A 24,401-nucleotide genomic window follows, 5' to 3' on the forward strand; every position below is an offset into this window, starting at 1 on the left:
CCTTGTCTCCTGGTACCTCCCAGAATTCTGCCTGAATCTTTACGTGCAAAGAAAAATAAATATTTTCAAGAAGATGATAAAAAAACCAAAGCCCGAGGAGCAGGGAACGCTACAGTGCCCGGCTCACACTGGAATCTGAGAGAGGTCTGTTGCAGGAACTGGTGGGTAAGGTGAAGGGTACTGAAATAAATCAGACAGAAGGGATACCAAGGGGTACTCAAAGAAAAGCATGAGTACTCAGGGTTTTAAAGGCCCACACCCATTCACAGCAGCCTTTTGCCTACAGACTATGTCTATTCGATGCCATAATAGCCTTATTTTTCTTTTCCCTTTGGAATAGACTGGGGCAAGCAATTAATCCCGAAACCATGGCAATTAGACAAGGCCAGTTTTAGACCAGCAGCCTGCGGGAGGAATGGCATTGTTCTGGGGATTATTAAATACCCATTGGGACTGCACTTGGGTTCAGGACCAGAAACACAGCTGGGAGCTGTCGTGTTAAGCACTTTTAAGCACCATCGATGCCGTTCTGTTTCCCCCACGTGACCCTGGGGGAGTCCCATGCCCTCTCAGGGCCTCAGTTTGCTCATCTGTAAAATGAAGGGGATTGGTTAGAAGATCTCTTCAGGACTTTCTAGCTCCACAGCTGGAGTTTCTAAGTGCCTGAGGTGCAGCTGTTACCCCTGGGACGGAGGCGAGAAGGAGACTGGTCAGAGCCGCCTCAGCTTCCCTGGAGACAGGAGTTGCTGTGTCCACAGTCAGGTCTGCTCGGGACATCAGGTGGCAGAGAAGGGGCAGTAGAGTCTCATGCCATCTGTCCCCAGTGGTGAGCTTATAGCCTTTTCTCTGTGAGGTGCACCTCACCAATGAACCATAGCACCACCATCCCTTGGTCTGCAGGACCTCGTAGAGCCCAGAGGAGCCACCCCCTCCCAGCAGCTTCTGCAGGTGCAGCTGTGGCTCACTGCTCTCTGCCCACCTCCCACTTCTAGGGAGTGGGCAGGGGAGGACCTGGAGGGCCCATCTCGGTTCTGTTCTATGCTGTGGCCATAGGGTTGCCTTTGAAGGCAACCCGTTCTTAAAGCACTGGAATTCAATTTTGCTTAGGGTTTAATGCTTTTTTCTTCATTTTTTAGTTAGGGTTCCCTGCAATCTCTGTCCCTCTGCAAGCAGTGACTTCTAATGACAAGCAATGGGATGTATACCCTGGCTGCAACTAGAGCTGGGAATCCAAAGCTTCATGAGAAGCTCAGCGAAGCTGGGAGGTGGGGGGAAGCGGGGAGGAGACAAAAAGAAGAGGGAGAGAGGAAGGAAAGAAGGCAGGAGACGGGACAAGGCAGAAGGGGCCGGGGGAGAAGGTGCTTCCTTTCTGGGCTGAACACCTGACTGGGTGGGCCCTGGGTAGGTGCTGACAAATGCCCCGTCGTCTGTAGTCCTATTGAGTTTCTTGCCCATATTCCCAACTAGACCATGTGCTCCTTGCAGGCAGGGAGGGACCTCATCCCGTTTATGTCTTTCTCCGCTGCCCAGCAGAACAGCAAGTACGCAGGGGGGATCCTGTAATTGCTGACGCATGGTCTCACTTCCTTCTCAAAACAGAAGCAGGTATCATAATCCCTTTAAAAAGCAGCAGAGGAAACTGAGGTTTAGAATCACTAGTAATTTGCCCAAATCACACAGCTTGCAAGAGGCAGAGGTGAAACCCACCAGCAGCCCTCTTTGGCCCAAAACCCATCTTCTCGCCACCATGCCGCCGAAAAAGGAAAGGGGAGGGACATAGGGCTGAGCTGCAGTTCATACTTACAGGGGGAGAGGTTATATCAGGAGGGGTGGACATGTCCCCAAAAAGTTCTAATTGGGTCACAGCCTGAAAAGACAAAAAGAGAATGATGTCACCACAAAGGGAAGCCAATGCTGCTGGGCGCTGCCTTAAAACGGTGTGACGGGAGGACCCTTGTTTCTTTGTCATCATTACTATATACACAATAAGCCCAGCTGGTCATTACCATACCTCATGATCCTAAAGACAACACCTGGGAGGCAGCCAGAATCAATTCTTGCTTCTGTGTGTCTGGTAGCATATCGGGGCTTAGTTAAGGAGATTCAGGCTTAGCCACCTCCCATAACCTGTCATCCCACTTTGCACTGACTCGCCATCAAGAGTAGCACCATCTGTCTTCTCCAGGAAAAAAAGGCAAGAAGGCGACACCCTCACTACTTTTCTTTTCTGAGTGCACACACGCATTCAAAGTGCCTTCCATGTGCCAGATACAGTGAGACATGACTTTATGGCCACTTCTTGGCAAATGCTCCCAAGACCACGAACCTGAGAGGTAGGAATCATCATCCCCATTTTTACAGATGAATCAACTGAGTCTCACAGAGGTGACCTCAAGGTCACCCAGGCCAAGACTTGAATGTTCCGTATACAGAGCATGCAGTCAAATGACAGCCTCTGAAAGAGTCAGTCTTTAGGATAAAAAATGTAGTTGGAAGAAAAGAAAACATATCATTTAATACCAGGAAGGGCATCAAAAACAGCCCAAGATATACACTATTAATCACTGCTAGGAACTCCATCACTGCAGTCACTGTATCGTCTATATCCCCATCCATCATACAGGAGTGTCTGAGCAAGGCCAGCCGGAGCGGCAGAAGAAACCCTTTAAGATATACTTAGAAATTAATTTGCATACACTTCTAGCTTCAGAGACCATAGGGAGTCTATGGCTAGGGACAAAATGTATATAACCGTATGCTTTGTGAGAAACCTGCCCACTGAGGAAAAATCTCTTTCGGCTCATCTCTGGATTTTAAGTGACAGCTTGTGATTGGGGGGAACCTAAAAACATCAATCAATTGAAAGGACCGGAAGAGTCTGCCTGCCTGCCCTCCGGGGACCCCTGCACCTGAATTCTAACACTAACCAGGCATGGATAGATCTCTACACTTGATGCCAAAAAAGGATTGTGCTCTCCTTCTGATGAGCGAGTGAGCTCTGGGTGCTGGAAAAGGTCCCACACCTGTTGACAGATTCACTTCCAACCTCTGCAACTCCTTGGAGCTATAATTCCCTCACCTGGACAGTAGAGATGATAATACCTCCTTTGCAGATTTATTGACAATATTAATAACAGGACTTTCTTTGAAGTTTGTCTAAGCCTGGTTAAAAAGGCACAAAAGGCTCTTTTTGCTGAAAGAAGTTTAGCTTGGTTAATGAACTTTCATTCTTCCCCTTAAGCTTTCAGACTGAATAACGGTGTTGGGCACACAGGAAGGCCCCACACACGTATTGATTTCCTTCTCAGCTACATGATGCTTTTTCCACACACTTAACACCTGCGAGGGGTTGAGTGCGGTGAACAGAATAATGAGAAATGCCAAGTCCCAGCCTGCAGGGAGCTTGCAGTCTGGTGGGATGATCTGTAGAAGTAGGTAATTTCAAGGCAACGTGGCAGGGACGGCAACAGGGGTCTCTGCGGGAGAACAGAGAAAGAGAGTTGGCCAGCTTTTGGCAAAGAAGCTTAAGGAGGGCTTTCTAAAGGGAACAGACCTGATCTGAATTCTGAAGATGAGGAGCAGTTAGCTGGGCAAACAAGAAGAGGAAGGATAATCCAGGCTGGTGCAAGCAAGGACATGAGCCAAAAGGAGAAAGGCCTGGAAGAGTCTGAGCAGGTGGGAAGAAAAGCAGTTTGTAATGAGCATGAGGGTGGAGGGGTGCAGGGAGGAGACCAGCAAAGTGGACAGGGGTAAGTAAGGTCACAGTGGGACCAGACTTGGCTGGACTCTAGATGCTTGCTTGTCTTGGGGAAAGAGTCTTTACCATGTTTACAATATTTTATGTTATTTGGTGAAACTATGGCAATCCTTATGCTCTCTCGTCCAGATTCATAGAAGTATTACTTCTGTCTAATCAATTAACATGAAGCTTCTAAGCTTCCTTGCAATTGGGACTCAATGCTTTTAAAATGGCCTACAACTATTTTCAGTGGTAGGAAAATAATAAAATGAAGTTAATAATTAAGTCACACAATTTACATTTCAAATGTGTTGAACTCATGGCACACTTTTACTAACATAATAAATATAATTTACTGGCTAATTTTCTCCTTAAGCACAACTTTTAAAATAACCTTCATTCTTGAGATATAGACTTTCCTCTTGCCAGATGATTTTCACTCACGGATTAAACGAGAAAAACATGCAGAGGCATAAAACATAGATTGTTATTTCATTCCACTGGATTTGCTGTTTAAATAGAAACTCGAGTTAATTACATTTTATAGAAAAGGGGGAGTCTTAGGCCATAAAATTAAAAATAATTCTAATAACCATATGTGATTGAGAATCTGGAATAATATCTATTTTCACACCCCTCTCCCCCCATGTTAGCCCTAGTCCTTTTATTTGTAACCTAACAAACCATGTTCCATCCGCTAATATTGTTGTAATTAATCATTTCAATGGCCTCAAGAGAATTAAAAGTAACCATTCACATTTGTAAAACATTTTATCGTTTACAATACATTTTCCAACACGTTATCACCATGTCTGAGGCTCACCGAGCTCACTGGCGGCATAACTGTCTCTCTAGCTGTCCTCTGCACGCGAGCGGAGACCAAGAGATAACACCACTTACCTATGGTTGGTGAGCTAAAAGAAACTGGGTTTGACCCACAGGCCAAGCAACACCTCATTTATCTATCTATCCCTTCACAAGCCCTAGTTAGACTTCCTAGATGAGGCGAGTGTAGCCACAATATTCTCTAACCAGAAGCCAGGGTTCCTAAAGGGTCTACCATGATGGACATCCATCTGAAGAACTCAACTGGAAGGTCAGTTCAAGATGCCTACTGGCCTTTCCATTACCAGCACTTCAGACATCTGCTGGTAGCGATGAGGCTGCCGATGGCAGATTCTGCCTCCTTTAGGCCCTGGGCATTTCCCAGGGTGAGCAGAGGGCACTGGAAGCTGCCCCGTCCAGTGAAGGGGAGAAGGATGCTTCGCTGTTGAGGAGGAAGGTCCTTGATCTCTCCCTCGGGCCAGCCCCTTCACAGCCATTCTTTGATATGAACAAGGGATGGTTTTTGAATAATACTTAGAGCGCTGTGCCACTGAGGTTTCAAGATTAGTTCCCTGGTCCTTCCTTCTACTAGATGGCTGACGGACTCCGAGGCCCCCTCCTGCAGAGAAATTCTGAAAGTGCCACTGATGAAGGCTGAGATGTCCTTGGCTGACCCCCAAACACATTCTCACAGCCCCACTCCTTATGTTTTGGCATCAGGCACTCCTTCGTGTAGGAAAAGTATGGAGCCCCTACTGTGCATCAGCTGCCGTACTGAGAGCAGGGGATATGAGCCTGTTCCCGTTCCTATTCTCATGGGCTGGCTGTTCGATGGAAAATCAGACCCATCAAAGAATCAGGGCAGCGCAATGGAGAAGAGAGACACAGGGTTACAACAGGAGGGGCCACCTCAAGGCCTCTGCACATGTTCCTCCTCCTACTGAGAGTATTTATTCCTTGCCCAATTGCCTCTCCCACCCATCCTTCAGGACAGAAATTAGACGACTTTTTTTTCTTTCTGGGAAGTGTTTCCTAACTCAATTTGCACCCCACCCCACTGTCCAGAACAGTTTATATGATACTTGGATCAGTGGTTCTCAACCTTCGATGCACCTGAGGGGAAAGACTGATGCCTGCTTTCCACTCTCCTAGAGATTCTGAATGAGCCAGGTTGAAGTACAGCCTCGTAACTGTGACTTTAAAAGCTCTCCTGGTGATTCGAATTTGCAGCCAAGGTCGAGGACCCCTGTCCTAGAGACTTTCCACACACCCTCTCGTTAAAGGTGATACTATTCACTGGCCTGTGTATCGACCAATCTGAATAAGCACTGGCTGCAAACCAGTATATCTAGTCCAGGGTATACTGACCACATCGCAGCCTTGCCTGGTTTTTCTTCACTTACGTGCACTCAGCGCATCCTGCTTATGTGCCCGAACCCCCAGTGTACTGTTATGTTACACTACACCAGACTAACCTACCTCATCTTACACATGCTGTGCACTGGTTCACTGGGACATCGTGAGCTCAAGGACAGCGTCTTGTGTCCTCCCACTCTACTGAATCTCTAGCATCTATCAAAATGCCCGGGACATGCTGGGAACTTGAAAAATATTTGTTGAATGACACCAGGTCAGCTCCTCTCCAATACACAACCTCAATACACACACACACTCATGCACACATACTTTCTGAACTCATCACAGGGCTCACCAATAATCTGCCCTTGAACGTTAGACTAGGCACCCACTAGAGCAGAGCCCCCACCTGCCGTTCACGCAGGCTGGATGAGGAGAACATGGAATGCGTGAATGTGAATGACCAGAATGACCGTCATTTACCAAGAGCCTGGAGGCCTTACCTTTGTTGCCTCCAAAATCTCATCAAAGTCCACGGGCAGGTTTCTGTTCTGTAACCACAAGGCATGACTTATGAGCATGAAATGAACAATGGGATAATGACCTGAAAGAGTTAACCAGACACAGACAGGGCCCTCTCATTCTTACCAGGGTGGCCGCAGCAAACCGTTCTTCAAAATCCTCAAACAGGTGACCGTCCTGAAAGTGTAAGTGATGATGAATGAGGATGAAGTGTCTGACACACAAATGGCATGGATTTATGAGTTTAATGACGACGGGATCTATGCTTTCCACTCCCACGGTCTCCCTAGGCAGGAGCTGTGGCCAGCGTGTACCCCACAGAAGCAGATGATAAAACACGGGCCTGATCAGGAGGAAATCCAGCAGCGGTAAGTTTGTAGGATTCAAGAATATCTTTCTGCAATTTCAGATGTTACCCAGCCCGCCTCAATGGTGGCAACAGATAAGAGCATGATGTTTATTTACACTCAAGATTTTTGTTTTAAAAGGAAAAAAAAATACTATCATGTGTTTTGGCCAAACTCTTAACTCTTTGGAGCAGTCTGTGAACAGCTAGCTTTGTGAGAGCCCTTAGGCAGATTGTCCCCTCTGCTTGAAATGCTCTTCTCCTCATCTCTGTAAGCTCAAAGCACCAAATTCCTCAAACCCAGCTGGAAGGCCACCTTTTCCATGAAGCTCCCCTTGATCCTCTGAGCTGAAAATCATCAGAGTAATAGCACATCATCTCTGCTGATTACATTGTGCTTCTGGAAGCATGACCATGCTGTGTTTATTCCCAAATCCTGGCTGCTCACAGCGGATCTGGCACCTAGCAGTGCTCAAAAATATATGAACAAATGTATGTTTTAAAAGTAGCTGGCAGTTGACCAAATCTGTTAATTTTGTATTTTATTGTTCATAATTGTTGAGGATTTTGCTAAGCGACTCTGTATTTCTGCATTGGCATCCATTTGTGTGGCTGGGCTAACTTCAGGGGCCTTGAATGGACACCAGCCCCTTCTATGAACAAGCCCTAGAAAAACAGCTTGCAGAGTCACAAGTAATTATAAACCCCTAATATGACTCCCCCAGTGCCCCAGTGGTCTTGTGATTAGCAGTCTCTCCCGCCTTCCCCTATGTGACCCTTAGATGAAACCCCTGTGGAGCTTACCAAAATCCTGTTATTTTTGGTGTGAATTGACCAATCTGGCCTTAGTCCAGGGGACCCAAACCACTTCACTGTGGGCCCTAATAAAGGCATGCACCTTAGGGTCTGCCATACTTTCTCTGCTTGCAGCCTGCCTTGACTTTCCCCAGGTGACCTCCTGAGGTGTGCTCTGTACCTCCTCCAGGACCTGTGAGTAATAAACTTCTCTACTGAAATTCCCTTTCAGTCTTCTGCTGTACTGAGCTCACCATCTGACACCCTGGCACTCTGCTTAACAAATGCTAATTACCAAAGTCACGCTGATAATATATATTACCGATAATATACATAATATCTATTATATATATGTTTTTTAGTCATCATGTTTTGGGTCAATATGCCCAAGCTGATTATTTTTTGGATGATTTCCAAGTAGTGCAACGTTATTATGAATCTAACAATATTGACATTAAAATGGGATTATTATGCATGAACAAATAGTGGCATCACTCCCTGCTTCTGAGGGGAGCTTCCTGTTGGCAATGAAGAACTGGAGAAACCATCTCCCATAACCACCTCCGCCCAGTCTGGAGAAAAGGTGACTGTGTGAGGTCAGCCCTAGTTACGGGGCTGCAGAGCAGAGCAGGAGAACCAATGTGCCCACGCCCACCACAGCAGGGCCTCCAGGCCCACCACCACCAAGTCTGCTCTCAACCACCTGCTTCCACCAGGCCATGGCTTGTCGGGAGTCAACCGTGGCAAAGAGAGGAAGAGCAACCACATCAGCTAACCAGATAAATTATTATTATGATTCCATTTGGCCAGAGGTGGGGAGAGTAGGGAGGTAATATTAGCCTAAGTGATCCCATAATCTATGGTGTGGCCTAAAAGGTTAAGGTTATGTCACTACTATCCTTTATAAATTCCCACACTTCTGGGGATTTATGGCACAGCCCCTACCAACTAGCTCTGGGTCATAACTTTTAATAAAAACATTTTTTAGTGTCCAAAATCTCATTACATCTGTCCAATATAAAAAAGCAAATGGCTTCAGAGCATGATGGATGAATTAAATAAATTTGAAAAACAGCCTGTGGTAGAATCTCATAAAACCCTCACCATATAACGAGAATGTGTGAGGATAACCAGCACTGGTATGAGTCCGTCACTTTCCTGGTGAGAGAAGGGGTGGCCTTTGGTGAGGAGTGGAACTGTGGTGGGAGGAGGCCTTTTCCGTCCACTCGGACAAAGCGTGGCCTGGGCGTGTGAGCTAAGGCATCTCTCTGAAGTCACACAGACGTGGACCGAACCCTGACTGTGCTACATATGGTCTGTGGGATCCTGGACAACGAGGTAGTCCGCCTGTTTTCTCATCTTTAAAGTGCTGGTGATAATGTTGTCTCAGGTTTATTGAGAGGATTGATTGAGATGTGTGTTTGTGTGTGTGTGTGTGGCGGGGGGGGTCTTGTTTGGTGCTTGGCACACAGTAGGTGCTCAATAAATAGCAGTGGTCCCTAGTATGGTCTCATCCTGTCTCATTTGGTACACTTTTGGAATGCACAGGCACACATTTTTTAATGTTAGAAAACTACTATTAGATGGTATTTGGAAAAAGAAAGAGAGAAAAAAAAATTTATGGGAGGCCCCTTTTTAGAAACTACCCCTGCTTGAGAGGATAGACCCGACCCCATGTAAAAGGTTGCCCCACACTTTCTGGCCTTAGTCCAGAACCCCTCAGTCCATCCTTGACCCTGTCTTCTCCCTCACATCTCCCTTCTGGCCAGTCTTGCCCGATCATTCTCCTGGCCACACCTCTTATACCTGGTGCTGGTGGTGACCTTCCTGTTTTAATCCTGGCTCAGTCATTCTTTGGACCCCCGTCCTCCTGTCTGGGGCAAGCTTCAGGGATACCCCATGCATTTCATCCAGCCAGTGGGGAGACCCTGCCACGAGGGCACTTCCTCCCTGTTGAGTTTCATGGTCAGGACCTGGAATCCATTCCCTAAGGCCCTCCCCATCCCCAGCTTGCTTTACCTATAATTACTACTAGAGTTTTTGTTCACTCATCTTCAAGTCTTCTTTTTCCCCTTTTAGATATGTTTCTCACATTTATTATGATGGCATGCATTCTGCTTCTCAAGACTCAATATGACATCAGATTTATTCATAATGTACACCTCCAGTGAGGGTTTAACAGAAGAGATTCTCTTGTGTTGTTTCAAGACAGTTCTAGCCCGAATCTTCATGAAGACACTGAAAGAAAGCTTCCACAGGGAATCTATCTTCCTAGAGTCTCTGTTTGGAGCAGAGGGAACACTGTTGTCCCATAACTGAACAAATTAACTATTAAGGTCAGACTCCTGTTAATCTTACAGTGAACGTGACAGTGGGTGAGATGGGCTGTAGGTGAACACGTCAAAAAGATCTGCCAAATCAGAACCCCGCAGTGATTCTCACCCCCGGCTGCACAGTGCAATTCTTTGTGTGTGTGTGTGTGTGTGTGGGGGGGGGCTTCACCAAACTACTGATGCCTAGGCCCCACTACAAGAGATTTGGATTGTCAGGGTTTGGGGTGGGGTCCTGGCATCAGTAGGTTCTAAAAGATCCCTAGGTGATTCCAGTGTGCAGCCAGACTTCAGAATCACTGTGCTGGGGAATGAATTCTCTGTAGGAATAATTAGTGAAAGTCCTACTGGGAAAACTGAAGACATCTTGATTGATTATGTAATTGATTAATTAATTTCTTCAACAAACATTCACTGAGTGCTTTTCACATGCCAAACTCTGGCTAGGCGCTGGAGATACAAAGATGAATAATACATGGACCTCGCTCTTCCGAAGCTCAGAGCGGAGCAAGAATATACAATCATTCTAGTTTGGGAGTGGAAAGAAGTGGGGCCAGGGAGGGTGCAAGGCATCTACACCTCAACTCAGAACTCAGGCCGATACTACAGAAGAAAGAATTCAATTATCCATTTAGAAAGCTCAGGAGAAATGGATTAACTTAAGTGATTTGTAACCGCACCAAAGTGGGTACTATTAAGGCACCTAGTGATTCCAGGCATTCGAATGTATGTACCTTTCCCTGGTGAGTGATCTAACAAGGAAGACACATGCTAATGAAGACTAATTCCCTCTGTGGTATCTAGGAGTTGAGCTTTCTATCACTGTTAGCCAAGAGTAAACAGCTGCCTTCCTACCTCCTGACAGAGAGAGACAGGAAAAACTCAGGCAAATGAAGAACAAGGTGGGGGTGGTGGTGGAGTTGAGATGGGGACCAGAAAATGTGATGTAATAAATGATTTCTCCCAAGAGCAGCACTGCCCCATAGAACTTTCTGTGCGATGGGAAGTTCTATGTCTGTAATATCCAATATGGTAGCCTGTGTGGTTCCATGTGGCTGTTGAGCACTTTAAATACGGCTGGTGTGACTGATGAACTGAACTTAAAGTTTCATTTTTTGGGGGGCGCCTGGATGGCTCAGTTGGTCAAGTGTCTGATTCTTAGTTTTGGCTCAGGTCATGGTCCCGTGGTTGTAGGATCAAGTCCCAGGTCAGGCTCTGTGCTCAGTGTGGAGTCTGCTTCAGATTCTCTCTCCCTCTTCCTGTCTGCCCCTCTCCCTGCTGGTGTTCACTCTCCCTCTCTCTCTAAAATAAAGAAATAAAATCTTCAAGAAAACAAATTTTATTTAGCTTTAATTAATTTCAATTTAAATAGCCAATATGTAGCTAGTGGTTACTTTGGTAGTTTAGCTCTAGGGAATATTTATTTAAAAAACAGTTTGCAAAAACAAGCAGGCTTCTTCTGGTGTAAAAGATTTTTTCATTGCCTGAACTAAGCCAGAGCTAGATATTTGTGGGGCTTTTTAAAGGAAATTAGGATTCATGTTTCAAAGGAAGTCCATGAAGCCTCATCATCATTACAACAGAATGGAGTTCCATTTAATGCCAAAATGTTCCAGGACTACTGAGATCTGGAGCTCAGTGGTCTTCCTGGATCCACCCAATCTCATAGAGGAATTGGTGCTGCTTGGAGGCTATGTCTCTGCAATGACTGAAAAGTTTCCTTGTAGTCACTCCAAGTTGGGCCTCATTATAGCAGGTAATGGCCCTCCTTTCCCTAGCTGCCATTTCAGGAGGGTCCCAGAGGTTGTCCAGAAGGTTAGAGGGGGCGGGGAATGCTTAGACCTTATGATGAAAGCTAACATCTTCAAGTGTCATACATCTGTAAATCCTTGGACAGTGAAATATTTACATCTGGCTTCCTAAAAATTAAGCTGGTCCCTGGAACAGTCTCCTCCCTCCTGCCCCCCGCCACTTTTTTACTGTGGCAAGAACACTTAACCTAGGATCTACCGCCTTGTGATGCCTGGGTGGCTCAGTTGGTTAAGTGTCTGTCTTCAGCTCAGGTCACGATAACCAGGGTCCTGGGATCGAGTCCTGCATTGGGCTCCTTGCTCAGTGGGGAGCCTGCTTCTCCCTCTGCCTGCCACTCCCCCTGCTTGTGCTCTCTCTCTCTCTGACAAATAAATAAAATTTTAAAGAAAAAAAGATCTACCACCTTAACAAATTCTAGAGAGTACAGTATAGAACTATTAACTACAGGCACAATGCAGGTCTCTAGAACTTAGTCATCTTGCAGAACTAAAACTTATACTAGTTGAATAGCAGCTCCCTACTTTCCCTTCCTCCAGCCCCTTGCAACCATCATGCTACCCTCTGCCTCTGTGTGTTCAGCTATGTCAGAGACCTCAGAGAAGTGGTATCATGCAGTATTTGTCCTCTGCAATTGGCTTCTTTCACTTAGTGTAATGTCCTCAAGGTTCAGCCAAGCTGTCACATAGGGAAGGAGGTTCTTCCTTTTAAAGGCTGAATAATATTCCAGTGTATGGATCTACCACATTAAAAAAAAAAAGGATTTTATTTATTTATTTGAGAGAGCGAGCTGAGAGAAAGAGAAAGAGAGAGAAAGTGCACGCGCAAGCCGGGGAGTGGGGGAAGGGGCAGAGGGAGAGGGAGAAGCAGGCTCTCTGCTGAGCAGGGAGCCCAACATGGGGCTCGATCCCAGGACCCTGAGATCATGACCTGAGCTGAAGGCAGACACTTAATAGACTGAGCCACGCAGGTGCCTCTACTACATTTTCTTAATCTATTCATCCTCAGTGGACATTCAGGTTGAAATGGTCTTTCTGACTATGCAAGGAGAAAATCAAGATGGGGACTGGAGGTACAAAGAATTTGCTGGTGCTTCATTCAGGTGGCATGAGAAAGGCAGACACCCCTTGGAAGGTCAGGGCGCTAAGGTGACCAGGCTAATGTGAATGACCAGGGGGCTGCTGTGGCTCAGGGATCTGACTCTGGACCCTTGTGCTTCCCAACTTCAGTCAAATGTCAAGAAAACCAATTTGCATTTGAAAATAATAGCTACTTCTAGGGTGCGAAATTTGATGTTTCTAGGCTAGGCAGGGTGGGGGAGTGGAAAGAGGGATGTCTGCAAGAGCATCAGTTCGAACTGCTGCTTCATCATTGGTATTTCCTTGGATAAATTCCTTCCTCGCTCTGAGCCTCAGTTTTCTCCTCGAAAAATAGGCCAGCGTAGGGGCTTGCTGAGAGGAAGCAGCAAGAAGGTTGATGTGTAGGAATAAAATTAGCACAGTAACTGGCAGAATAAAATCTCAATGGATGTCAGTTCCTTTTCCAAAATTACAGAAAGGAAGGAAGGGTGGGAGGAGGGAGAGTAGCAGAGAGAGGGAGAGAGAGATGGGGAGGGAGGGGGGAGAAAGGAAGGAGAAGAAAAGAGGGGGGACGGACAGAGGGAGGGAGGGAGGGAGAGAGAGGAGGGAGGGAGGGAGAGAGAGAGGAGGGAGGGAGGGAGAGAGAGGAGGGAGGGAGGGAGAGAGAGGAGGGAGGGAGGGAGAGAGAGAGAGAGGAGGGAGGGAGGGAGGGAGGGAGAGAGAGGAGGGAGGGAGAGAGAGGAGGGAGGGAGGGAGGGAGAGAGAGGAGGGAGGGAGGGAGGGAGGGAGAGAGGAGGGAGGGAGGGAGGGAGGGAGGGAGAGGAGGGAGGGAGGGAGGGAGGGAGGGAGAGGAGGGAGGGAGGGAGGGAGGGAGAGAGAGAGAGGAGGGAGGGAGGGAGAGAGAGAGGAGGGAGGGAGGGAGGGAGAGAGAGGAGGGAGAGAGAGAGAGAGAGGAGGGAGGGAGAGAGAGAGAGGAGGGAGGGAGGAGGGAGGGAGAGAGAGGAGGGAGGGAGGGAGAGAGAGGAGGGAGGGAGGGAGGGAGGGAGGGAGGGAGGCGGGAGGGAGGGAGGGAGGGAGGGAGGGAGGGAGGAGGGAGGGAGGGAGGGAGGGAGGGAGGGAGGGAGGGAGGGAGAGGAGGGAGGGAGGGAGGGAGGGAGGGAGGGAGGGAGGGAGGGAGGGAGAGGGAGGGGGGAGGGAGGGAGAGGAGGGAGGGAGGGAGGGAGGGAGGGAGAGGGAGGGGGGAGGGAAGGAGAGGAGGGAGGGAGGGAGGGAGAGGAGGGAGGGAGGGAGGGAGGGAGGGAGGGAGAGGAGGGAGGGAGGGAGGGAGGGAGAGGAGGGAGGGAGAGAGAGGAGGGAGGGAGGGAGGGAGAGAGAGGAGGGAGTGAGGGAGGGAGAGGAGGGAGGGAGGGAGGCAGAGGAGGGAGGGAGGGAGGGAGAGAGAGAGAGGAGGAGGAGGGAGGGAGGGAGAGAGAGGAGGGAGGAGAGAGAGGAGGGAGGAGGGAGGGAGAGAGAGGAGGGAGGGAGGGAGGGAGGGAGAGAGAGGAGGGAGGGAGGGAGGGAGGGAGAGAGAGGAGGGAGGGAGGGAGGGGAGGGAGGGAGGGAGGGAGGGAGAGGAGGGAGGGAGGGAGGGAGGGAGAGAGAGGAGGGAGGGAGGGAGGGAGGGAGAGAGAGAGAGGAGGGAGGGAGGGAGAGAGAGAGAGGAGGGAGGGAGGGAGGGAGAGAGAGGAGGGAGAGAGAGAGAGAGAGGAGGGAGGGAGAGAGAGAGAGGAGGGAGGGAGGGAGGGAGAGAGAGGAGGGAGGGAGGGAGAGAGAGGAGGGAGGGAGGGAGAGAGAGGAGGGAGGGAGGGAGGGAGGGAGGGAGAGGAGGGAGGGAGGGAGGGAGGGCGGGAGAGGAGGGAGGGAGGGAGAGGAGGGAGGGAGGGAGGGAGGGAGGGAGAGGAGGGAGGGAGGGAGGGAGGGAGAGAGAGGAGGGAGGGAGGGAGAGAGAGGAGGGAGGGAGGGAGGGAGGGAGGGAGGGAGAGGAGGGAGGGAGGGAGGGAGGGAGGGAGAGGAGGGAGGGAGGGAGGGAGGGAGGGAGGGAGGGAGGGAGAGGAGGGAGGGAGGGAGGGAGAGGAGGGGAGGGAGGGAGGGAGAGGAGGGAGGAGGGAGGGAGAGGAGGGAGGGAGGGAGGGAGGGAGGGAGAGGAGGGAGGGAGGGAGGGAGAGGAGGGAGGGAGGGAGGGAGAGGAGGGAGGGAGGGAGGGAGGGAGAGGAGGGAGGGAGGGAGGGGAGGGAGGGAGGGAGGGAGGGGACGGAGGGAGGGAGGGAGGGGAGGGAGGGAGGGAGGGAGGGAGGGGAGGGAGGGAGGGAGGGAGGGAGAGGAGGGAGGGAGGGAGGGAGAGGAGGGAGGGAGGGAGGGAGAGGAGGGAGGGAGGGAGGGAGAGGAGGGAGGGAGGGAGGGAGGGAGGGAGAGGAGGGAGGGAGGGAGGGAGGAGGGAGGGAGAGGAGGGAGGGAAGGAGAGGAGGGAGGGAGGGAGAGGAGGGAGGGAGAGGAGGGAGGGAGGGAGGGAGGGAGGGAGGGAGAGGAGGGAGGGAGGGAGGGAGGGAGGAAGGGAGAAATAGAGGGAGAAAGGAAGGAAGGATGGATAACCACGGAATAGTTACTTGGTAGGTGCCTGTAGACCGAATCCAGGCCACTGTAAAGTGTTGGAGACACAAATCCCGGGCAGGGGCAAAGTCCCCTGGAGAAGCTGAAGGTGTGACATAGCCTTCCCAGCAGAAACAGCCACAGCAGGTCCCGGCGACCATACCTTTCCCCCCGTGTGAACACTGGCGAGGCTGGACCATTCTGGGGGTCAGCCCCATCATTCATCCCTCCTACCCCATGCCCTTCTCTTTACTCTTCTCCATCCTGATTTCAGAATCCAGTTAGCAACTCCACATTTCCACACCCAGATTTTCTAAAACATAGGCATTATTTTCTCGAGAAAAACAGAAAAAAACAAAAAAAAAAAGGTAAGGATAGGGCCGGCGGCACGATGTGCAGGCGGAGGGTGGAGTACGCAAGAAGCTACTCAGAGCTAAGTACGTTAGATCTCACTAACAGTGAGGAGGGGTAGGAGACGTGGATCACGACGCCTACAACGGGGCAGTGCCGGGGTTGGGGGTGACAGTGGTGGTGACCAGTGACCTCTGTCATGACTATGAGAACCCACTGCTATTTACTCCACATCTATTTACTGAGCAACTATGATAAGACACAGTCCTTGTTCTTACCTCCTCTGAGGGGGACGGAAAAGAAGACAATTGTCCTAGGATAATTATCACGCGAAGCCTTCAGTACAGAGCGCTTGGTTCAGAGTGATGACATGGCTCATGCTGGTGGTTCCCACCGCTGTTGTCTTGACTACGAAACACACGGGGTCCAACCCAATCCTGAGGGGCGGCCGACATTTTGAGATGGCTGCAGTAGTGCTATCGGGGGTCTGACGGTATCAGTTCTGTTGTCGTGAGGCGGTGATCAGAAAGAGAGATGAAGATACGGCTATTTCTACGGTGACAGCCAAAATGGGGCCGGTGATGGGGATCAGGAAGAAACACTGAAAACACCAGCCTGGCCACTGAGTTTCTGCAGGGGCGCCGCACCAAGTTCATGCTTTCACACTCGTAGAAGCCTCTGGGGCTCCAGATCTTGGTCCCAACCCATGGCCTCACCCCAAAGCGCTGCCACTTGACAAGGAGAATTTTGGAATGTGGAGCCCCCTTCCTTGCTTCAGCTCCCTTTGTCGGGCTGCAAGACGGCTTTCCTCCTGCAGCGGCCGTCAGCGTGCGAACACACGTGCACACGTGGAGAGGTGCAGAGAAGACGGGAGGCTGAAAGGCGAACGACTTCCCCAAAGCTCGTAATTACTTGTTTTTAACGATCTCTTCCTTTATTGCCTCTCCTTTCAAAAATCTATTATTCTGGTCCTCCATTAGCAAAAACTCGAGGATGTTTCAAAACTCCTAACAAGATTTGGCATCAGTTCAGTACTTTGAAAAGGGAGTGAATCAGAACCCCTTGTGAAACTGGCTCAGCGGCACGACAGGATCTCCACACACTGGTGGGGTGGAGGGCAGGGGACCTTCTCTGAGAGTTAGCCATCTCTTTCTCTGCTGCTGCGTGTGTTGTGGAGAGGCTACTCCAGGGATCCAGATGGCGCCCAAACGGTAACAAGAAATACTGGATGGAGTTGAAATCAAGCGAGAGTAGCGGAGGCTCAGGCTGAGCGCGGAGCCAATCAGAGGAAATCACAAATGGAAAGATGTCACAGCAAAGGAAAAAAATAGTCAGGAGGGCTTCGCCTGCTGCTCTGACAGCCGTTCTGGGCAAAATGCTTTTCCTTTTCTTCTCTGGAAGAATGCAGATTTTATGTGCTCGGGCATATTCATTTCCTTAGTCACGTCTTCATTCCTGGATTCAGTCCTCAAGGCATTCATTTAAGAATTAATAAACTTCCTAAGTGCCCACGATGAGCAAGGCATTGGGCCAACACTACAAAGGCTGAGATGCTGTCCCTCCTCTGAGCTGTAACAGTCAAGCTAGGCTAACTGGAGGGTTGCAATTCAGGTCAGAGCGTGACGAGTGTCACAACAGGGGTACCGCACTGAGCATTTTCACAGAGCGGGGGTCAATGTCACTGCTGCAATGGCACACACAGGATGGAAGCCATTGCAAACAACCAAAACCAGAATTCTCTTTTTGGGTGAATGGAAGTCGACTACTTGACTCATCTCTTGATTTTTCTTTGTTGTAAAATTGGGGAAATATCCATCTCACAAAACTATGTGAAGATCAGCTTGGGTAAGATTTCAGGTAGTAGCTTCAGAGGCTACTTACCTATACATCCCTGATGTATAGGTAAGACCTCCAAGTAAGTATCATGATTCCCCTCCCAATTGTACAGACTAAGAGGAGATCCGTAAGTCACAGCAGAGAAACCTAGCACATATTTTACCACAAGGAAACTAAGGCCCCAAGGAAAGCCCAGTTTGCTCATATGTAAAACAGTGAGGGAAATAGTTACTTCACAGATCTCTGAAGATCAGATGAGGCAATGTTCACCAAAAGGACAGACCTGGACAGCAGCCTAAAGGTTGGAAGTCAGAAAATCCAGAAGAGGACTATCCTCAACTGTCTCTGATTGATTGTCCAACCTACAAATAGTTTGTACATTTGTGTTATGATTTCACATGCCCTCCTAACAGGTCTCTTAGTATATTTCTCACCTTCAGGCTTTGGTACAAGCTACTCTCCATGACTGGCTGCCTTTCCCATCCTTGTTCATTAGGAGAACCCCAACACATCCCTAGAGACTTGAGACTAGTTACCTCTTTCAAGCCTTTCTCCAAGGCCCTCAGGATGGATTAGATGAGCCTCCCCTGGGCAGGCTCACATAAGTCCAGTTGCAATGGTTGATTTTCTCTTCTCCACTACAGACTATGACCTTGTAGAGACTAAGTTCCTTTTATGGGACACTGTTATCTCACTCATTTTCGCATTCCTAATATCTAGATAGCCCAGTGACTAGCACACAAAAGGAAATTATATTGAATTGGCAAATTAAAAAAAAACCAGAATGAGTGAATGGATGAACATGTTTATATAAGAGAATAGGAAACTGAACAGAAACTTGGTTATAGCATGACTTACTAAGCGGAGGGTATGGTAGTCCATATGGTGTTTCCAAATGCTCGGCATGAATGTGTGTGCACATGTATGCACACACATACACACACACTTGCTCACTCACAAAGACTTGGCATTTACTATTATAAACTCTAGAAAGGATCACATATCCACTCTGTCACTTGACCCACTGAGGCTTTGCAATCAGGGTAAATGGCCCTTGTTCTGATGTCAAAGTCATGCTAGGGAGATGTCTCCGGAAAAGTTACAAGAACAGGGACATGCTATCCTTCTGGCCCTTCTAGTACCTGGACGGCATTTTCGTCTGAATTCTTCAAGTCCTTCCCATTAGCGAGATCCATCGGTGGCTGAAGGGTGGTAGTCAATCTGTGACACTCCTCATTACCTGACGTCGAGCCAATATCTGATCTTATCATCCTCCCCCTTAGTTGCTAGAAATTGGTGAAGTGATCCTATCCCATGTCCAGAGAACTCTGGATCTCCCCCAACCCATTCCTTCCTTGTCCTCTGATTTCTGTAAAGGCCAACAAATCATGCTTAGATGCTCAAGCCCTCACATGTACTCTTGATTCCTCCTCTCCCGTGCCCTGACATCCAACCATTCACTAAAAATTGCTCTCTCCAGAAGCTACCTCAGCTCTGCCTGCCTCTTCCCATCCCTTCCACTACATTCTCTTTTGCCTAGACTTCTGTTTTCACTCTTGCCTCTTAGGTTCATCTCCAATACAACAGTCACAGTGGTATTACAACAGATCAGGGTCCCCTCCCTGCGTAAAATGTTCCACTGTCTTCCATTACACTTGGAACAAAATCCAAATTCTGTACCACTACCAGTAGGACTGTCCGTGCCTGGCTGCTCCACCCGCCCCCGTGTCTGAACTCATCTTCCACTCTCCCCCATTCCCGCTGTGCTCTGGCCAACACCGTTCTCTCTGATCCTCGTGGACTACTGGGGCATGCCCTTATCCTTGCTTTTCCCTGTCCCTGTCCCCCCGGTTTCTTCTCATAGTTTAGATCTCAGCTCAGGTGTCACCTCGCTAGGGAGACCTCCTGTGACCATTTCCCTAAATAGGAGAGCAGCCCCTCACTTCTCATCACATTATCTCACTTGATTTTGTGGCTTGCACTCATGCTCTGTCTTTTAACTTGTTTGCTGGCAGCCTTCCCCTGGGAAATGTGAGCTGGGCAAGGGCTGGGACCCGGGCTGACTTGTATAGCACCTAGGCAGAAACTATGCCATTACAAAGGAGACACTTTGTGCGTGCTACTACAGGGACAAGGGAACTACATGCTTGCTACTTTGACATCACTGCTTTGGTCTCTGTTGCTTTTCCTGCCTGTTTTCTGGTGCTAGATACCCTCTCTTTGAAGACCAGGTAGTAGGGCAAGAAGATGGCATATTTCACGAGATCCTACACAGACCTCACAGGCAGAGACCCTCTTTACCTGCACGCTGGCTACACCTGCTCTATGAAAGACTTTTTAATCTAAACTAGTCCATATAGACTTGATTAGGTCACAAATGGTTAAGATCATTATTTTCGGTTGTGGTAGATCCATAAAACCCCCAAATGGACAAATCACTTTCAATTCATCTCTCTCCCACACCCTGACATCCAATCATTCATTAAGAAATGGTAATTCTATCTCTAGAATGTATCCCAAACAGTCCATTCTGGTCTGAAGAGGAAAGGATGGTTTTAGTATTAATATTAAGACCTCAGCCCTTCTTGGCCAGGCGGGAGCCATGCAGCAAAATAATAACGGTTACTGTTTAGATGGAACTTCCTCTGTGTGTGTAGACACTATTTACATATTAACTCCTTTAATTATTACAACGAATGTTGTGCTGTTGCTATCCTCATTATCAGAGGAGTAAGCTGAGGCCCAGAAGGGTTAATTAACTTGCCCAAGGTCATACGGCTAGTAAATGGTAGAGCTACAATTTTCACCAAAGTGGGCTAGCTTTGGAGTACGTGCTCCTAACTATTAAGCTATGCTGAGGAGAACAAAAGGTGTCAGACGATCTGGGCTTTAAGACTAGGGAGAGAGTTATGGGTTCTGGAAGGAGCAACCACAGTGGGCAGCTTAGGAGCCTGCCCTGCCACAGCCCACCCCGATCTTCCCTGGAGGACCCTGGCTAGATCACACTGCAAGTAGTGATGACTGGGGCTCAAGGGGTTGGAAATTTCTAGGTGACTGTGGAAAGAACAACAGAGAAATGGCCAGAGACACAAGGAGACTGAAAAATACAGGAAATCGGGAACGAAGCCGGAGTATCGGGCTGACAGCACACACCAGTGGGAAAGAGGAGTAACAGAGACCAGGACAGCTGCTAACCTGCCTGAGAGAAACATGGTGAGGCGTTGACAGAGCTCTGCGAAAGGCAGGAAACAGGAGGTTGGGCGGGGAGAGTGTGTAACAAGTTAGTCAATGTCACCTTCCCAGGAGCCCTTCTTTATGTACAAGTCAGGAGCCAGGGATGCCTCCTTCAGAGCCAGACCTTATTTCCCTCTCCCCCTAGCATCTCAACCTCAGTCTTCTTGCTCATAAAATGGAGACAATCATAGTTGCTATGTTAATTAAACTAGATAAACTGAGTGGAGCATCAGAATCCATTGGGGGAGCTTTATCAATCTCCCTTTACACACACACACACACACACACACACACAGGCACTCGAGCCTTACCAAAGCAGATCCAGGGGGTGGGGCCAAGGCAGTCGCGTTTTAAAAAGTATCACAAATGGCCGTTTAGGCGATGCAGTCTTGGCGATTGACTGAACCAGCTAGAGCTTGCCAAGCAACGCCCGTTCTCCCTGGCCCCCAGTAAGTGTTCAGCAAATGTTCATTTCTTGCCTCCTCTCTAAGTCATTGCTAAGACAGGTTTTGCATGTTTCAGGGTGGGACTGTCCCCAACATGTATTTTTGTATTCTCCAAGATCATTCATCTCTTTCTCCTTTTTTACAACTCAAGTTTGTTCATTATCCTTCTGTAACCACTAATAATGGCAGTTACGGAGAGAGAAAGGGCCTCCGCATGATGATTTATCCAGAAAAGCTGAACTACTGTACCAAGAGAGAATGAGTGTCAGCATCAATGGATATTTATGGGGAAACTGTATATTATAGTGGGGCTCCTTAGAGATGCTGTAGTTAAGGTTCTGTGAATGTTAATGGTCTGTATTAGAGGAATAATGATAGGCTCACAGCAGTAGCAGTTACCAGACACCGCAGGTCCACATTTTTTTCCACCATGTAACAGATCTCCAAATAATCTGATTTATGCCCACTGACGGGGCAAGCACGTGTCAGGGCACCTCTACTTTGTGGCTAGTACTGCGGTTGCTTCAGCCCAGGTAACAATGGGTGCAGAGTGCCAAGAACAAGAAGGACAGAGGCTTCCTGCCTTCTGTTTGAAATCTCATGTGTTTTCTGGTCTTTGAGACAAGGTTGGCCCGGTTGGGAAGGACGTTCACTGGCTTTGGGTAGGTGGCCCTACATCCTGGTTTGTTGAGAACAGCTCCTGTTCATGCCTATTGTCCTGATGGCACTGTTAATAGCAGACCCCTTTGGCTTTCAAAAGTAACCCACTTTGGATGATAAACTAGGTCACCCTAAATTTAAGTTCAGACAGAACTGGCTTAGATTCTTAGTGATGCCTCGTCTAGCTGTGCTAAGTGATATAACTTCTCTGATCTTTAATATCCTTCATAGTAGAGGAGAGACCTACTTCTCATGGTTGCTTGGGAGAGCCCCGTGGTTGTGCATAAGCACCTATCTCCATCCCTTGCTTTGATAGTGACAAATGTTCCTTATCCCTGCCCCATAGCCATGAAACTCTCCTGCAGGTTCAGCCCTACCCCAGACTCTCAGGTTACACTTGTTCTTGTTGACTTTGCTTAGCCACGTAGAATTAAAGGCACTCTAGCCCCTCCCTCTATATACCAAAGTTATTCCCACCCATAGACCAAAGCACCCTAGTGACTGAGCCAGGTCTTACTCCTCCTTCTGTCTCTTGAAGCACTTAGTATAGTCCTATGGCCATAACAGCTCATAATAATAATTATGGCTAACATTTATTGAGCACTTATTATGTGCCAGAGGCTGATCTATATGCTATACATGTATCACCTTATTCAGTCCTCAGAAGAATTCCATGAGGTAGGCACCATAGTCATTATCTACATTTTATGAGTGAACACACCATCCAGGTTGACACAGCTGGTAACTGAAGGAGAGAAATGTAAGGCCTAAGTAGTCGGGCTGAAAGGCTCCACCTCTAACTAATGCCAAGTGCTCTGCCCATATTGCTAACTGGCCACTCAGAACATTTTATCCAAAAGATAAAGCACCTTGCCTAGTTGTACAGCTAAGGAATATAAAGCTCTGATTAACTTCAAATTTTGTGTTCTTTCTGCTGCTTTACTCTCTTCCAAAGAGTAGGCTTGCAGTCTGTGTTCATGAATTCACTTGTAGAATAACAAAGGCTCCAATGGAAAATAACATGAAAGATCTTTTCATCTGAACACTCCACGTCTCCCACCCATGGAATTAACTAGTGGATTTTTTGGACAGTGGTTTTCACATTACCCTCTCTGGATCTCTGCCTTCCTAGAACCTTCCATCCTTCAGTAAAGGATTCCAGGCGGGTAGGCCTTGAGACTCCAACCCAGCTTCAACCACAACTACCCTTCCATCTGTTTATATATAAAGCTACTGGGCACACTTCATCTGAATGAAAGTTCTGGGGTTTTATAAAAAGCTTGAAGACCATTCCTTCAGGAGAACAGTGGCAGGTATTTGCACACAGCAATGGAGCGATCACTGTTTTGTCCAGACATGATTACTGCCAACACACAACTGAGCAAACAGGACACCAGGCAACTGCTTACGCAAGTACTTATCCCCTTCCACATTTGCATTTGTAGAAAACAAGTTTTGGGAATGATTTAACAGCGAGCTGTCTACAACTCTGCTTGATTCCATTCATGACAGCCCGGTTTTTCAAACTGCAAAGGAAGAGCCAGATATCATTCAAAGTGATAATGTGACACCACCCAAATGGGAGTCAGGAACTGAGAACAGAGAGGGGGATGAAAGGGATGACTACTGTCTTTGGCAAGAACCTAAACACAGAGGATGGAAAGGCTGACCTGCAAACACTCTTAGAACCTAGAGACATAAAATAGCATGTACGTAGAGGACAGCACTAGATAAGAGGAGATGGAGCATTCAGGCCCTACTGCCTGGTTCATGACCTCCCCAAGCTGGCCACTTGGGAGGTAGCTTAGACCTCATGTTTCTCTCAGCCCCATCAGCAAGATCCTTCCAGATCTACCCCATCATTCACTCAGATTTACACAACTCCCTCCCTCCGTCCCTCTCCCTGTCTGCAGGGTCTCACCCTCAGTCCAGACCCACTGCAGTCCTTATTTATCTACCCCTTGACCTCTTTGCCCTCAGACCCATTCTTGCCCTCCCTCTGCTCCATGTGGTAGGATGGGGGCTGATCCCTGTCAACTCCATTACCCGAGCTCCCTTGCCAACCCACTTCCCCTTAGATTTGGCCAACAGGAGGAGCTAATTGGATGCTGGATGGTGGGAGGAAGGGAGAAGAACTGAATTTCTCGCTGGCCCTTTTCAGGCAGGATTCTGGCAAGTGGTGGAGTCGCCTGCATGGTTTCAGTTTCCACCAGACAGCCAGCCCCTCTGGCCAAGGTCCCCGCTCCTGCTGGACAGCTCCCTCTGCAGCCCTAGGGCCTGCTGGCAGCCTTGGCCCCTCTCTTGGCGCTTCCAGCCCTGGGGATGGTAGCAACTTCTGACTCTTACTAATTTGGGTTGCTCCACTGTCCTCTGTTTGGCTCTGCAGTTGAAACACCTTTGTAACGAGTTTTCCACATTAAATTCCTTCTATTAAATTACCTCGCGTGG

General features: G+C 48.5%; 1 protein-coding gene across 3 annotated transcripts in view; it reads right to left on the minus strand.

Annotated features, from left to right (window-relative positions):
- The window catches only part of DAB1 (DAB adaptor protein 1), a 1,151,191-nt gene that overhangs the window by 25,619 nt on the left and 1,101,171 nt on the right, over positions 1-24,401 (minus strand). For 2 of the 3 annotated variants that reach the window (XM_027568673.2, XM_027568672.2), the window contains one exon: positions 1,805-1,867. In XM_027568673.2, coding sequence (XP_027424474.1) covers positions 1,805-1,867 — 63 coding nt within the window. Of the gene's footprint in view, positions 1-1,804; positions 1,868-6,423; positions 6,472-6,568; positions 6,620-24,401 lie in introns of all 3 variants that reach the window. The other variant, XM_027568671.1, reaches the window with a different exon arrangement.

Source organism: Zalophus californianus, chromosome 4 (assembly GCF_009762305.2).
Source record: "Zalophus californianus isolate mZalCal1 chromosome 4, mZalCal1.pri.v2, whole genome shotgun sequence".
Taxonomy (NCBI): Eukaryota; Metazoa; Chordata; class Mammalia; order Carnivora; family Otariidae; genus Zalophus; species Zalophus californianus.